The sequence below is a fragment of the Neoarius graeffei genome, chromosome 15, assembly GCF_027579695.1.
Source record: "Neoarius graeffei isolate fNeoGra1 chromosome 15, fNeoGra1.pri, whole genome shotgun sequence".
Taxonomy (NCBI): Eukaryota; Metazoa; Chordata; class Actinopteri; order Siluriformes; family Ariidae; genus Neoarius; species Neoarius graeffei.
Genome location: NC_083583.1, coordinates 25,167,087 through 25,181,696, shown reverse-complemented (window position 1 = coordinate 25,181,696; position 14,610 = coordinate 25,167,087). Strand labels below are relative to the sequence as shown.

General features: G+C 40.7%; 1 protein-coding gene across 2 annotated transcripts in view; it reads right to left on the bottom strand.

The window, feature by feature from the left end:
* kif7 (kinesin family member 7) overlaps positions 1-14,610 on the bottom strand; it is a 208,171-nt gene that overhangs the window by 28,091 nt on the left and 165,470 nt on the right. For both annotated transcript variants that reach the window (XM_060941068.1, XM_060941067.1), the window contains exons 2-5: positions 13,152-13,539; positions 7,734-7,934; positions 4,411-4,798; positions 2,746-3,286 (exon numbers count right to left, since the gene is read on the bottom strand). In XM_060941068.1, the coding sequence (XP_060797051.1) occupies positions 2,746-3,286; positions 4,411-4,798; positions 7,734-7,934; positions 13,152-13,482 (1,461 nt within the window). In that variant the 5' untranslated portion in view covers positions 13,483-13,539. The remainder of the gene's footprint in view (positions 1-2,745; positions 3,287-4,410; positions 4,799-7,733; positions 7,935-13,151; positions 13,540-14,610) is intronic.

Genomic DNA, 14,610 nt, shown 5'->3' with positions numbered 1-14,610 from the left:
AATGCACTAAAGACAAAAATCTTTGATTTGTTAATTCATGTGAATCTTTATTTAACTGACAAAAGTACAATGAAAATATGTTCAATAGTTTTCCTGAACAGCTTAATTGTATTTCGCAATAAACAAAGTTAGAATCTGATGCCTGCAACAAACTAAAAAAAAAAAAAGTTGGGACAAAGGCAACATAAGACTAAAAAGTTCATAGGATATTCAAATAACTCCATTTTGGAAGATTCCACAACAAGCAATTTAATTGGTAACACTATCGGGTATAAAAGGAGCATGCACCAAAGGGTCAGTCTTTGCAAGCAATGATGAGTTGGGGCTCACCCCTTTGTGCCAAAATTTGTGAGAGAATTGTTAGTCAATTCAAAAAGAACATTTCTCAATGCAAAGTTTTAGGTCTTTCAAAATCTACAGTACATAATATTGTGAAAAGATTCAGGGAATACAGAGACATCTCAGGCCCTGTCCACACGGCAACGGATTCAGGTGAATCCGATAAAATTGTTTATCGTTTCGGCCTGGCGTCCACACGGCACCGGCGTTTTGGGTGCCCCAAAACGAAATCTTTTGAGAACGGGCTCCAGAGTGGAAAGATCTGGCAACGGAGCCGTTGTGAAGTCGTCTGGATGAGTAGAATGGATTTGTTTACGATGACGTCACAACCACATGTGCTTCACGCCGGGTAGAAGTGTAACAAACTCGATGCGAGTTGTCAACAAATCCTATAACTTGGTTCATGAAACGCGCTTACAAAATATTTTCACTGTGAATATTTATTGTGTAATGGTGCAAAGTGTGAGAGAGAGAGTGAGAGTCAATCCCACCAGCAAAAATAGGGAAAAAAAGGAGCGATCTCACCTCTTCAGATGTTGGTTTAAGTCCTACAATACATTCCTCAAAAAGGGAGTAGAAGAATAAATTAATCCATCAATGTGTAGCATTCAATTTATTCCAGACCATTAAAGACGCCGCCTTCCGCGTAGAATCATACGTCATCCTCGCCGCCATATTGGATGGGTCAAAGCGGAGAATAAAGATGCCTCATTCATGTGCTGCATTTAACTGTACCAACAGGTTTGCCGTCTAAACGAGATCACATGGGATTACCTTTCACAGGTGAGACTGGAAAAATACTTTTCATTGTATTTGGTCATTATAATGTAATTTTACGAACAGATTTTTCTGACTTTGTGGCTAATATGAAGTCTCGCGCATAATAATTTATGCGCATGCGTCCTTACTTCTTCTATTGTTCTGGTGTCTACGAAGGGACCGTCTTACAGCGCCCCTAGAGGTGTGGCATGTGTATTGCATCGTTTTCAGCAAGCGTTGCGTTGCCATATGTACCTGATATTTTACTGATCCGTTGCCCATGTGGACACGATATTTTTTTTAATAACATCTCGTTGCCGCTGTCGTGTGGATGTAGCCTCAGTGTGTAAAGGACAAGGTTGGAAACCACTGTTGAATGTGCATGACCTTCAAGCCTTCAGATGGCACTGCCTGAGAAATTGTCATGCTAATGTGACAAATATAGCCACATGCGCTCGGGAGTACTTCGGTAAACCACTGTCACTTAACACAGTTTGCTGCTGCATCCAGAAATGCAACCTGAAACTGTATTACGCAAGGAGGAAGCCATTCATCAATTCTATGCAGAAACATCACTGATTTCTCTGGGCCCGAACTCATTTCTGATGAACCAAAAGACAGTGGAAACATGTGCATGTGCTTGACTGGCCTGCTGTGAGTCCAGATCTGTCTCTTATTGAGAATCGGTGCATCATGAAGAGCAGAATCAGACAATGGCTACTATGGACTGCTGAGCAGCTAAAGTCTTGTATCAAGCAAGAATGGACAAAAATTCCAATTGCAAAACTGCAACAATTAGTATCCTCAGATCCAGTATAATTAAAAAGTGTTATTAAAGGAAAGGTGATGTAACACAATGGTAATAATGCCTCTTTCCCAACTTTTTTTGAGTGCGTTGCAGGCATCAAACTCTAACTTTGTTTACAAAATACAATTCATTTGTTCAGTAAAACTATTGAAAATCTTTTCTTTGTACATTTGTCAGTTAAATAAAGGTTCACGTCAATTAACAAATCACAGATTTTTGTTTTTATTGCATTTTGGAAAATATCACAACTTTTCTGGAAATGGGGTTAGTACATATAGATTTATAAATTCAGTCAGACGCGCAACAGAGGTAACTTAGCAAGCTACTAGACTTATATACATAAATTATAACACACATACACACACACATACTAGCTAGCATTTTACATCCTTCATGGTGATTTCATTTCTATGCAAAAAAGAATCATGACCTCTTAATTTTGTTAGGCAAGCTGAAATTGTTGACCAACACTGGCATGGTTTTTGCACCATAACCCGAATTTTGTTACTCTGACAGGCACCACGTGCGCAATGATTTCTCAGGGTCGAGCATGCATGCCACACCGCCTGCCACTCCGTCTGTGTCACTCTGCCTGCCTGCTTGATGAATACAGGGTGAGCGACTGTCACTTCTCATGTGAAAAACACTTAAAATGACCAAGAACATTAGCACTGCTACAAGCTTTGGTTAGTGTCAGACATAAGAACAAACTGACACCTAAATAAGAATGAAATGAGATCTATTCTCTAAGCTATTGGAGCTGGTACAATAATGAATTTTGGCCTCTGGGTGTATTTCTGTTCAATGTATGAATAAAACTTTACTGTTGGATGGCCCACCTGGCACTTTAGAAGCTCCCGTCCCTTTTTCAGTGCAGTGGTGTCCTCAGTGGAACTGCTCTCAATGCCACTGTCCAGCCCTGAGGCTGTACTCAAACCACTGCGCTCTTCCTCTACAGTGCAAAACCACTCCTTCACACGCAACAGCTGGCTTGGGTTTAGTGTTCCTTCTCCCTGCAGCTCCATCAACAGCCTGTAGGCTGAGTCTGTGCACGTTCTATAGTGGGTGCTCTCCGCCTGCAACTTACTCACATCTGGTTCAAGGGAACGCACCTGGCGCTCTGGCTCGGAACGAGCAAGGATTCGGGTCTCAGAGCGCTGCCGGTTCTCCAGGGCTCGCTTTAGAGCTTTGATCTGGAGTTCCAGACTTTCCACTCGATCTGGCTCCCCATGACAGTTCACCATGGCTCGGTTTTGAATGTTGCGAGCACGTTTAGCATAATTGAGGGTGTTAAGACTTTCGTCAAAGTCAGAGGATGAGGGACTGATGCAGGCAATCATGAGTGTTTTGGCATTGCCTCCAAGAGAGTCTTTTAAGATTCTGAAGAAAGATGGGAAAATATACAATTCTGTATTATATCGTTCTTTCAAGGAATAGCTAAAAAATAATAATAAAAGGTGTCACTATGCATAAAATAAATCATGCTAACTGGTCCCTAGGGCTGGCCAATATGACAATATTGATGTCGAAATATTAAAATACCGTTTTATTTAGCATAGCAAGTATCTTCAATACTGCCATAACATTTATTGTTACTCAATATATAATTCGATTGTTAATCAGCTAGCAAGGAGCTGAATAGATGTTAAAATCTATTTTTGTATTCATTATTACTTTTACGCCTCTCTTTATTAAGAACTTGTGTACATGTTAAAAATCATTCAAAGTCTCATAACTACACTAACCATCTTAGCATCATAAATATTAAAAGTTCTTTAATCAGCATATACACTATATGGTCAAAAGTTTGTTTGTGGACACTTGACCATCCCATTTGAACACCCATATGTGCTTTTTGAACACCCCATTCTATATTTAGCCCCCCCGACATAATATCCTCCACTCTTCTGGCAAGGTTTTCCACTAGACCTTGGAGTGTGCCTATGGGGATTTGTGCTCATTCAGCCACAAGATCTTTAGTGAGGTCAGGCACTGATGTTGGGTGAGCAGTCCTGGGGTGCAGTCGGCATTCCAATACATCCCAAATGTGTTAATTGGGGTTGAGGTCAGGGCTCTATGCAGGCTAGAGTTCTTCCACTCCAACCTCAGCAAACCATGTTTTTTTGGCGCTCAATTTGTGCATGGGGTATTGTCATGCTGGAACAGGTTTGGCCTTCTTAATTCCAGTGAAGGGAAATTGTAATGCTACAGCATAAAAAGGCATCCTATACAACTGTGCACTTCCAACTTTGAGGCAACAGTTTGGGGAAGAACCACATGGTTGTGATGGTTAGGTGTTCATAAACTTTTGGCCATATAGCGTATTCAACCATCACTGATCCCAATACCATTCTTTCACTACTAGCTCTTTCAAATGTTAGCATTCCTTTTTATTATAGACCACAATAAATAATTCTCTGATGTCTAATTCAGATTAATTACTGTACAAGAAATGGTTCTCTGGGGTACACTGGAAAATTAGACTTTTAAACTATGCTTCATACCTTGTGATTTTGGAGTCCCTGTAAGGAACATGGCTGCCTTTCCTTTTTGGGTCCCCTAGCGCCCCGATCACATTTCCCAGAGCAAGAAGTCCACTGTTGATCTGAATGCTCTCCTTGAGTCGTTCCCCAGTGTTGCCTGTTTTAAGAATTCGCTCGGATCCGGCCAGATCCACAAAGTGGAATTTAGAGGACAGGATCTGTGAGTTCCTGCTGGCAGCTCGAGAGCCACCACGCCTCTGCTCCATCAGCACAGTGAAGATAGTGTGAGAGCGGCTGGAGTGAGGGTTCATCTGAGTAGCTCCTGTGTGGCGGGCCGTGTTTCCGGATTCTAAAAGACTTAAGACCTCATCAAGTCCCTCCACCTCACATTCTTTCACTCCACACAGAACTGTGGAGAAAGAAGCACAGAAAAACACTTTGTTGTACCTTCAAAGCAGACTTTTGGTCCAGAGTCTAAGAGAGCATAAAGTTGGGTGCATCTACAGGGAAGATTCACAGAATACCACCACCGGGACTGGGAAATAATAACATCATACAAGCTGATGTAATATTTCAAATGTATAAACATAATGCTGTACAACCCCGATTCCAAAAAAGTTGGGACAAAGTACAAATTGTAAATAAAAACGGAATGCAATAATTTACAAATCTCAAAAAATGATCTTGTATTCACAATAGAACATAGACAACATATCAAATGTCGAAAGTGAGACATTTTTAAATTTCATGCCAAATATTGGCTCATTTGAAATTTCATGACAGCAACACATCTCAAAAAAGTTGGGACGGGGCAATAAGAGGCTGGAAAAGTTAAAGGTACAAAAAAGGAACAGCTGGAGGACCAAATTGCAACTCATTAGGTCAATTGGCAATAGGTCATTAACATGACTGGGTATAAAAAGAGCATCTTGGAGTGGCAGCGGCTCTCAGAAGTAAAGATGGGAAGAGGATCACCAATCCCCCTAATTCTGCGCCGACAAATAGTGGAGCAATATCAGAAAGGAGTTCAACAGTGTAAAATTGCAAAGAGTTTGAACATATCATCATATACAGTGCATAATATCATCAAAAGATTCAGAGAATCTGGAAGAATCTCTGTGCGTAAGGGTCAAGGCCGGAAAACCATACTGGGTGCCTGTGATCTTCGGGCCCTTAGACGGCACTGCATCACATACAGGCATGCTTCTGTATTGGAAATCACAAAATGGGCTCAGGAATATTTCCAGAGAACATTATCTGTGAACACAATTCACCGTGCCATCCGCCGTTGCCAGCTAAAACTCTATAGTTCAAAGAAGCAGCCGTATCTAAACATGATCCAGAAGCGCAGACGTCTTCTCTGGGCCAAGGCTCATTTAAAATGGACTGTGGCAAAGTGGAAAACTGTTCTGTGGTCAGACGAATCAAAATTTGAAGTTCTTTATGGAAATCAGGGACGCCGTGTCATTCGGACTAAAGAGGAGAAGGACGACCCAAGTTGTTATCAGCGCTCAGTTCAGAAGCCTGCATCTCTGATGGTATGGGGTTGCATTAGTGCGTGTGGCATGGGCAGCTTACACATCTGGAAAGACACCATCAATGCTGAAAGGTATATCCAGGTTCTAGAGCAACATACGGTATGCTCCCATCCAGATGACGTCTCTTTCAGGGAAGACCTTGCATTTTCCAATATGACAATGCCAAACCATATACTGCATCAATTACAGCATCATAGCTGCGTAGAAGAAGGGTCCGGGTACTGAACTGGCCAGCCTGCAGTCCAGATCTTTCACCCATAGAAAACATTTGGCGCCTCATAAAACGGAAGATACGACAAAAAAGACCTAAGACAGTTGAGCAGCTAGAATCCTACATTAGACAAGAATGGGTTAACATTCCTATCCCTAAACTTGAGCAACTTGTCTCCTCAGTCCCCAGACGTTTACAGACTGTTGTAAAGAGAAAAGGGGATGTCTCACAGTGGTAAACATGGCCTTGTCCCAACTTTTTTGAGATGTGTTGTTGTCATGAAATTTAAAATCACCTAATTTTTCTCTTTAAATGATACATTTTCTAAGTTTAAACATTTGATATGTCATCTATGTTCTATTCTGAATAAAATATGTAATTTTGAAACTTCCACATCATTGCATTCCGTTTTTATTTACAATTTGTACTTTGTCCCAACTTTTTTGGAATCGGAGTTGTAATACAGGTTGTAATTTTTATTGCTTTTTGATGCTTAATTGCATTACATTGCACAAAATTTAATTATTGCATCAGTTTTTATGTCCTTTGGGCATTTTATGTGTATAAAAATAAACATGACGTTTTATGAAAATTGTGACACACATAAGCAAGCCTTTCTACCACAGCAGCTAATTATTGTGCTAGTATCTAGTATTCTCTTGCAAATATCTTTCCATGATATAAGGGGTAAGGCTATGTGGGGCTCAGTAGGAGCTATTTCGTCACTCATACACACAGTAATAAACAAGCACCTACTCTTCTACAAACCTGTTTTGACATTCAGACATGTGACATGAGTTGACAATGTTATTAATGGGGCCAGAGCATAACTTCAAGTCCCACTGCCAAACAAATGTACTCCATGGTAAATTGCAAAAACAGGATGCTACTAATGGACTGTTAATTATACCTGTTAAATATTTGTCTAACCAAACATACTGCATTTCATGACTAAAAATATATGTTTCAGGGAGGAAGCGAAAGGCATAAGAGAAAACATGCAGTATGAAAAATCAAAGGCTTTTATCATGTGAAATTCTGAGTAAAATGAAGTCAGTGCTACCGTTTCCTATCTAAAGAAGCAGGCTAATTTGAGATCCATTTATTGGACATGTATCAAGAAATGGAACCGCCTGCAGAGATCTCAGCGACAACCGTGGGCACACTGTGTTCACAAACAAGCCCACAAACACATCCATAAACTGTCTATTTAAGCTCCACTTACTCCAAGAGCTTTTAAAGTCTCTTCATGATCCAACCATAATAATTTAGGCAATCCTGTTAATAATAATTTCAGCAATAAGGATGTTTACTTTATCCACAGGTTCTTTATCCTTGGAGTGACTGACATTTGTTAATGCCAATTTCAACATATTTGTCATTTGATACAAACTAAAATACAGTTGCTTGTCATGACAATATTGTTTATTTGCTTATATGTTTACTGGGTGCATACTCAAATATAAATATTACCTGCAGACAAACTGATATTTGAATCGCTGTGCAAATCCATACATGGCAATGAAGAACATGGCATTTCGCTTAGGCATTTCAAAGATTCTTTAGGAAACCCTGCACCAACACAAGCTCCTCACCTATACTGCCCTTGTCATCCTCTCGGATATGAATGTCTTTGCTTGCTGTTTCCACCTCCAAAAGGTCTCTGAAGATTTCCTTGTAAACCTCGAGGTAGGACACTCTGACGGAGAAGTCGCTGAGGTCATTCTCGTCCAGGAGCTTGAAGATCTCAGCCACTGCTCTGGGAATGATTCCTTGCTCGTCATCACTGAAGGAGGCTGCAGCCAAAAAAACAGCAGTGGGTTCAAAATCGCTCTCCACAGCCAAATGCCAAAAAGCAAGATCTCAGATGGCAAGAGGGGCTGTGCTTTCGAGCAGTGACAGCTGTACCAGGGGAAGTGTTGCTGGCATCCCAAATGTGTGTGAACTCATAGGAAGATTTTAACAAGAAGCAAGCAACCATCTTCAAACCCAGAAAATTGCTGGCCTTGATAAAACACAAAAACTCTATAGTTGTCATGAGAAGCACTCTTTAAGATAACACTAGTTTAAGTAAATTCAAATACACTGAGGCATGTCAATGAATCATGATTTCTTTCAGGAAATATCTTTCGCCTTTGTGTAAAAATTTCCGGTCAGCTACTTGGCTAGCTAGTGAGTTAACCAAATTAACAACAACAAACAAAATGAACGAAGTTACATGGGAAGAAACCAAAGAAGGAAAAAGAAGCTTGAATGGAACAAGATTACCTCATCTAAGGGTTATAACACATACCCCTTTTTGACCAACAGGGAACGGGTTCTTGAACCGGTGTAACTTTGGACCTTGGTGCCAGCTAACAAACCGGCCCACATTTTCGCCAGTTTTGAGCAGAACTGTTGTAATCAAGGATGCATTATGAACAGAGAGTGTTGCACAAATCACAACGGGAGCAAACAGTAGTAGTAAGATGACAGAGTGTATTGATTACCTGCGAGCTTTTGTTCTGTTATTGCAGATATTTGTTTTTGGTCCATTTCTTTCTGAAGATGTATCCTTTTCCATTGTGTTCTCCATTGCTGTGCTCTGCTTCCTCTCCAAACTAACGACACATCCAATGATGTCGCCATGGTTCGTGCTGGAAAAACCAGCTTTTTTTCGGTTCCCACTGGGAACCAATTTGTCAGGTTCCAAACCAATTTATTTTTGTTTGAAATACTCTGAACAGTTCAAAATCTGGTGCGCTAATCAGAATGGAACCCGTTCCCTGTTAGTCGAAAAGGGTAATAGTGGTTGGATGAAAGGTGGCATGGTGGTGTAGTGGTTAACACTGTCACCTCACAGCAAGAAGGTTCTGGGTTCCAACCTCACGGCCAACGGGGGCCTTTCTGTGTGGAGTCTGCATGTTCTCCCCATGTCTGCGTGGGTTTCTTCTGGGTGCTCCAGTTTCCCCCACAGTCCAGACATGCAGGTTAGGTTAATTGGTGGTTCTAAATGGACCATAGGCGTCAATGTGAGTTTGTCTCTATGTCTCAGTCCTGCGATGATTTGGCGACTTGTCCAGGGTGTACCCCGCCTCTCGCCCATAGTCAGCTGGGATAAGCTCCAGCTTGCCTGCGACCCTGCACAGGATAAGTGGTTATGAATGGCTGGATGAGATGAAAAGGTGTCCTATGGTGACTTTTTCAATTATTTTGTCCTCTCAGTAAGCACAGACAGTTTGGCGAGAAAAAACTATTTAAGTACGGAAAAGCAAAGGTGCCTATGTAGTGGGAAGGTTAGCTATGTATTCCTACACAAAGAGGGTGAATTCATATTCCTTAAAGCTAATGTAAACCCAAGTCAAGCCAGCTGCCTGAGCCACTCAGTGTGGGTGCTGGTTGTAGCCCAGGGAGCTGTGGAGATGAGAGGGTGTTCCTGTATCGCCAGCTTAGAAAGATTCTTCAGTCATGCCACAGCAATATTGTGGAGGTAAGCTTGTATACTGTATGGGCCAACGTTATGTTCTGCTTCTTCTTCTTTCAGCTGCTCCCATTAGGGGTCGCCACAGCAGATCTATTCCATATATTTGATTTGGTTTTACACCAGATGCCTTTCCTGATGCAACCCTCCCCAATCTATCCGGACTTGGAACCAGCACTAAGTATGCACTAGCTTATACAATCCCAGTGGCTGGGTATTTTACCTAACCTGCATGAGAACATGCAAACTCCACACACCTCCATCAGCCACGAGGTTTGAACCCAGAACCTTCCTTCTTGCTATGAGGCAACAGTGCTAACCACTGCACCACAGTACCGCCCATGGACCAACATTATGTTAATGTGCACATTTCAGTGACAGTCAGCCTTTCTCTCACGTAATTCTGCAAACTTATCTGCTGTCTGTCAACTGCATATGACATTGGCTAGCGTTTCCTCATACTTTTCCAGTGTTCCAGCTAGTCTTCCAAGACAGCAGGGCACGAATGATTATTGCAGGAAATTTTTTGTGGATCTAGGGCAATTTTGCGCACATCACTATGAATAGTCTATCATGCAAAATTAGCCATACTGGGCAACTATGCAAGGTAGATTACTTTTATAAAACAAAGTAAGCAAATCTGAAAGTTTAGTTAACCAGTTTAATACAATGCTTCATAATAGTATTATAGTATTATTAATATTATATTGATCCACACACATCTCAAAAAATTAAAACATCGTGAAAAAGTTTTTTTTCGTAATTTGATTCAAAAAGGTAAACTTTCATATATTCTATATTCATTACATGTACAATGAAATATTCCAAGCCTTTTTTTGTTTTAATTTTGATGATTATGGATTATAGCTCATGAAAATCAGAAATCCAGTATCTCACATTATTAGAATATTTCATTTCGAGTTTAAGTAAACAGTATAAATACCATGTATCTCTCGGCCTAGGTCAGTACACACAACCACAATCATGAGGAAGGCTGCTACCTACTTATTCCTACACCATACCCTACAGTGTAGATTCAATGCAGAAGTATAAATTAACCCTGCTGTTCATGCAAAATACTCATCTTCTTCCAATTCTTTTGACACCACCTAACTGAACATATTACACTACTTGTACTGTATGTGTATTATCGCTGTGGCTTTAATCTGAATCAGTGGATCAGCTGTTGCACTGGAAGTTCCAACACAAAGTAAACAAACATGGCTCTTCCTTTGTTGTCATGGAAAATGAGGTGAATAGGTCATTAGGTGGGCGGCACGGTGGTGTAGTGGTTAGCGCTGTCGCCTCACAGCAAGAAGGTCCGGGTTCGAGCCCTGTGGCTGGCGAGGGCCTTTCTGTGTGAAATGTGCATGTTCTCCCCGTGTCCGCGTGGGTTTCCTCCAGGTGCTCCGGTTTTCCCCACAGGCCAAAGACATGCAGGTTAGGTTAACTGGTGACTCTAAATTGACCGTAGGTGTGAATGTGAGTGTGAATGGTTGTCTGTGTCTATGTGTCAGCCCTGTGATGACCTGGCGACTTGTCCAGGGTGTACCCCGCCTTTCGCCCGTAGTCAGCTGGGATAGGCTCCAGCTTGTCTGCGACCCTGTAGAACAGGATAAAGCGGCTAGAGATAATGAGATGAGATGAGATAATGAGATGAGATGATGAGGTCATTAGGTAGTACTGTTACTAACTGTAGCTCATCTGTTACTATACACAGTGTGTCACCCTGTCTGGACTTCATCCATCAGTGCAAAGGGACTCCCATAGGACAACTACTAACCAAAGATCTTCAACCAGTTTCACTCATGTACTGAGCATCATCAACCAAAATATTCTACCAACAACAGTCTAGAACTGAACTCTACTATCAAATTGGATTCCCAGAATGGGTACCAACAAGGTAGGTTTGACAATATAGTGGCCAGACTGCCCTGTGCTAAGAATAATCCACCACCCTCAGAATATATGCTCAATAGTGGTAATTATAGACTAATGGAAGATCTACAGACAGCTACCATTTACCTATAAATCACACCTATGTGGTAACTAATTATCCAGCGTATATTTTCATTAGCTATTTAAGTAATAAAACAAAGCAAGGCAAGCTGATGCAAATTTACTGTTTCCACCCCCAGTGTGTTTTGCTTTTCTTTTTTTTTAATCCATGTACAGCTATATGGAACTTCCACAAATCATTTATAACACCTATAAAGAGCCATTTCTTCACCGACCTCTTTTTCTTCTCTTGAAGTTAAAGGTGCTGACTGCAAAATCATCTGAAATTTAAAAATTTTTTTTGACTGTGCATGGCATTTTCCTATGAATTTTCCTGAGAACTATATCATGCGGACGAGATGTGATCATTTTGATGTGCTGAGGGTCACTTTCCTCCGTTTTGGGACCGAATATCCGACCTCTTGAGGTAAACAGTATGGCCCTACAGAAACAGCCGAACGCAAGGAGCTTGAACTAATTAGCATAATTACGGAACTGGGTCACATCAAAATGGCGATGCGCAGAAAACATCATGACTCTGCATCGACCTCTGAGAGTTTTGAGTCACAGGTATGTAATTTGTGGTGGATATTCGCGAATAAATCCATGAAACAAAAGATGAATATATCTTTTCTCTGTTACTGCTTTTGTGTTATTGTTTCTTTCTCTGTAAGATCAAAATATTAGGTGTATAACGCCATACTCAGACTCACCAATCCAGGAAAAGCGCTGCAAATTCTTCATCAGATTTCGTGCCTGTTTCATCCTTCAGTCAATTCCAGCGATCGATCTGGTTTCCATCGGTTTTCTGGCACACTTTCTAGCTGACTGGCTTTCATATTTTCCTTTTCCTTTCCACTGACTTTTAGCTGGCGGGAGAGTGGAGTCCGCCATGTTTGCCCATGCTGACTTGTTTTGGTTAAAAGTAGGTCAAACACGCCCCACGGTGGTCATGTGATATTGTTGCTCACTTGCTTTGGCAATCTCCAGAATCATAAAATGAGGGACGCATTTTATCTTGGCAAAACATTTACACATAGGATACACGGTGTTTGCAGTAGCGCAACTCCTCAAGTTCAACTCAAGTCAACTTCACATCAATGCGAAACATCTTGAAACTCCAACAGCAATAGAAATAGAATATTTTTGCCCAGAATTCAACTTTGCAGTCAGAACCTTTAATAAGCAGCCCATCGTGTAGTCCAATAGTCCATTCTCAAGACTATTCCATATCAGAAAACCTAAAGGAACAGCTTTACCTCTGACTGTTAAAGCTCTGGCATTGGAGACTCCTTCCACAAATTCTAAATAAACATATCCTCACAGACAATTTCAACAAATTAAAATAAACTTGTGATTACCCTACTCTTCCTGCTGAGCTGTTATAGAAAATCTCACCAGTCAGAATCGAGAATTCAACAGAACTGCAGTATAAGACTGGAAACATGCCACACATCATGTGATTTGTGAGATTACTTATCGGCTAAATGCACTGCATACTGTCCTCCTGAGACACTGAGGCAAACTGCAGAGGTAATGCAGAAAATATACTTACATATATTAGCCTCTCCAATCGTGTATGTTTTGCCTGAGCCTGTCTGACCATAAGCGAAGACAGTGGCATTAAAACCCTGAAAAAAGGCTTCGATGAGGGGTTGGACACAGGCTGCATATACATCCTCCTGGGCAGCAGTTTCCTCGAAAACAAAGTCAAAGTGGAAGTGGCGATCATGGCCGAGAGTAACCCTTTTATCTTCAGGCAGTGCAGTGATGCAGCTCTCATGGTTGTGCAGGATTTCTTTAGGGATCAGTGGACGTACTCGCACTGCCACCTGCACAGCTGTGTCCTCGGCCTTACCCTGCTGGTGTGCCACTTTGGGAGACATGACCGTGTAGATCTACAGCACAACACTGCTCAGGATCCTGCATCCATTTTCCTTTTTCTCCAAAAGATCAATGAAAGTTTATTTAGAAAGTATTTAAAATGGACTACATTCAGAGCAAAAGCATTTCTGTGAAAGCTACTAATTGGGCTAATATTTTCACTACGTATGAGAAAACATTACACAAACCACATTTTGGTGAGACTACTGTGGTGATATTAAATACAGTACTATGGGATACATTAGGAGTACTTTGAACAGCTCTTTATCAGTACACAATATAGCAATAATACAGGGTTGGTCAAAATTATGTTAACACTTAAATGGTAGAAACCATTTATTCACAAAACATACATCATATGTGTAAGATGATTTACAGGATGGTCTCAACCTGTTCGAGCAACAGTACCATTTAAAACCCGGACACACATTTCACGGTCACGGCGCACCACACATTCAGGAGAAAAATAATCCATTAGTATTAACATAATTTTGACTAACCCTGTATATTATTGTCATACATTTAGTCACACACCGTTTACAAAGTACGGATGAGTCACGGAATACGGATTCACGGAAAATAAAAAATATAATAACAAATACGGATCTTTTATTCATGGATATGTGATATTTTCCGTGAAATATCAATAATAAATTAGTACAGTAAACATATAAATGCAGGTAAGATATTTTAATTATGAACTTCAGCAGTCCAAATATTTAATTGTTTTAGACTTCTTAATTTTTTTTTTAAGTAGCTGAAGTTGAAGACTTTAGTTTAATTCATTCAGCATGTCTCCCATGCCTGAAATTACAATAAGATCCGGAAAAGTTGCAATGAAATGAAAATCCTTTGTCTTCATGTGCAATTGCTTGCAAATTTATTAGGGCATCTTTAGTCAGCCTTTCTTCTCTTTTGTTTTTCTCTTTAAGGTAATGGATTTGACGGCCATTCCGTGGCGTGTCCAGGATTTCTGCCTTCTTTTCTGTGGCTACAGACTCTTTGTATAATTTATGGACACTTTGGTCCGTGTTGCTTTTTACCGTCTCCTCCAACTTTTTAATGACAGAAGGCTTTGGTCTTATAGATATTTTTGTTTGCTTTATGCAATTTCCGTGTGCCTTCGGTTT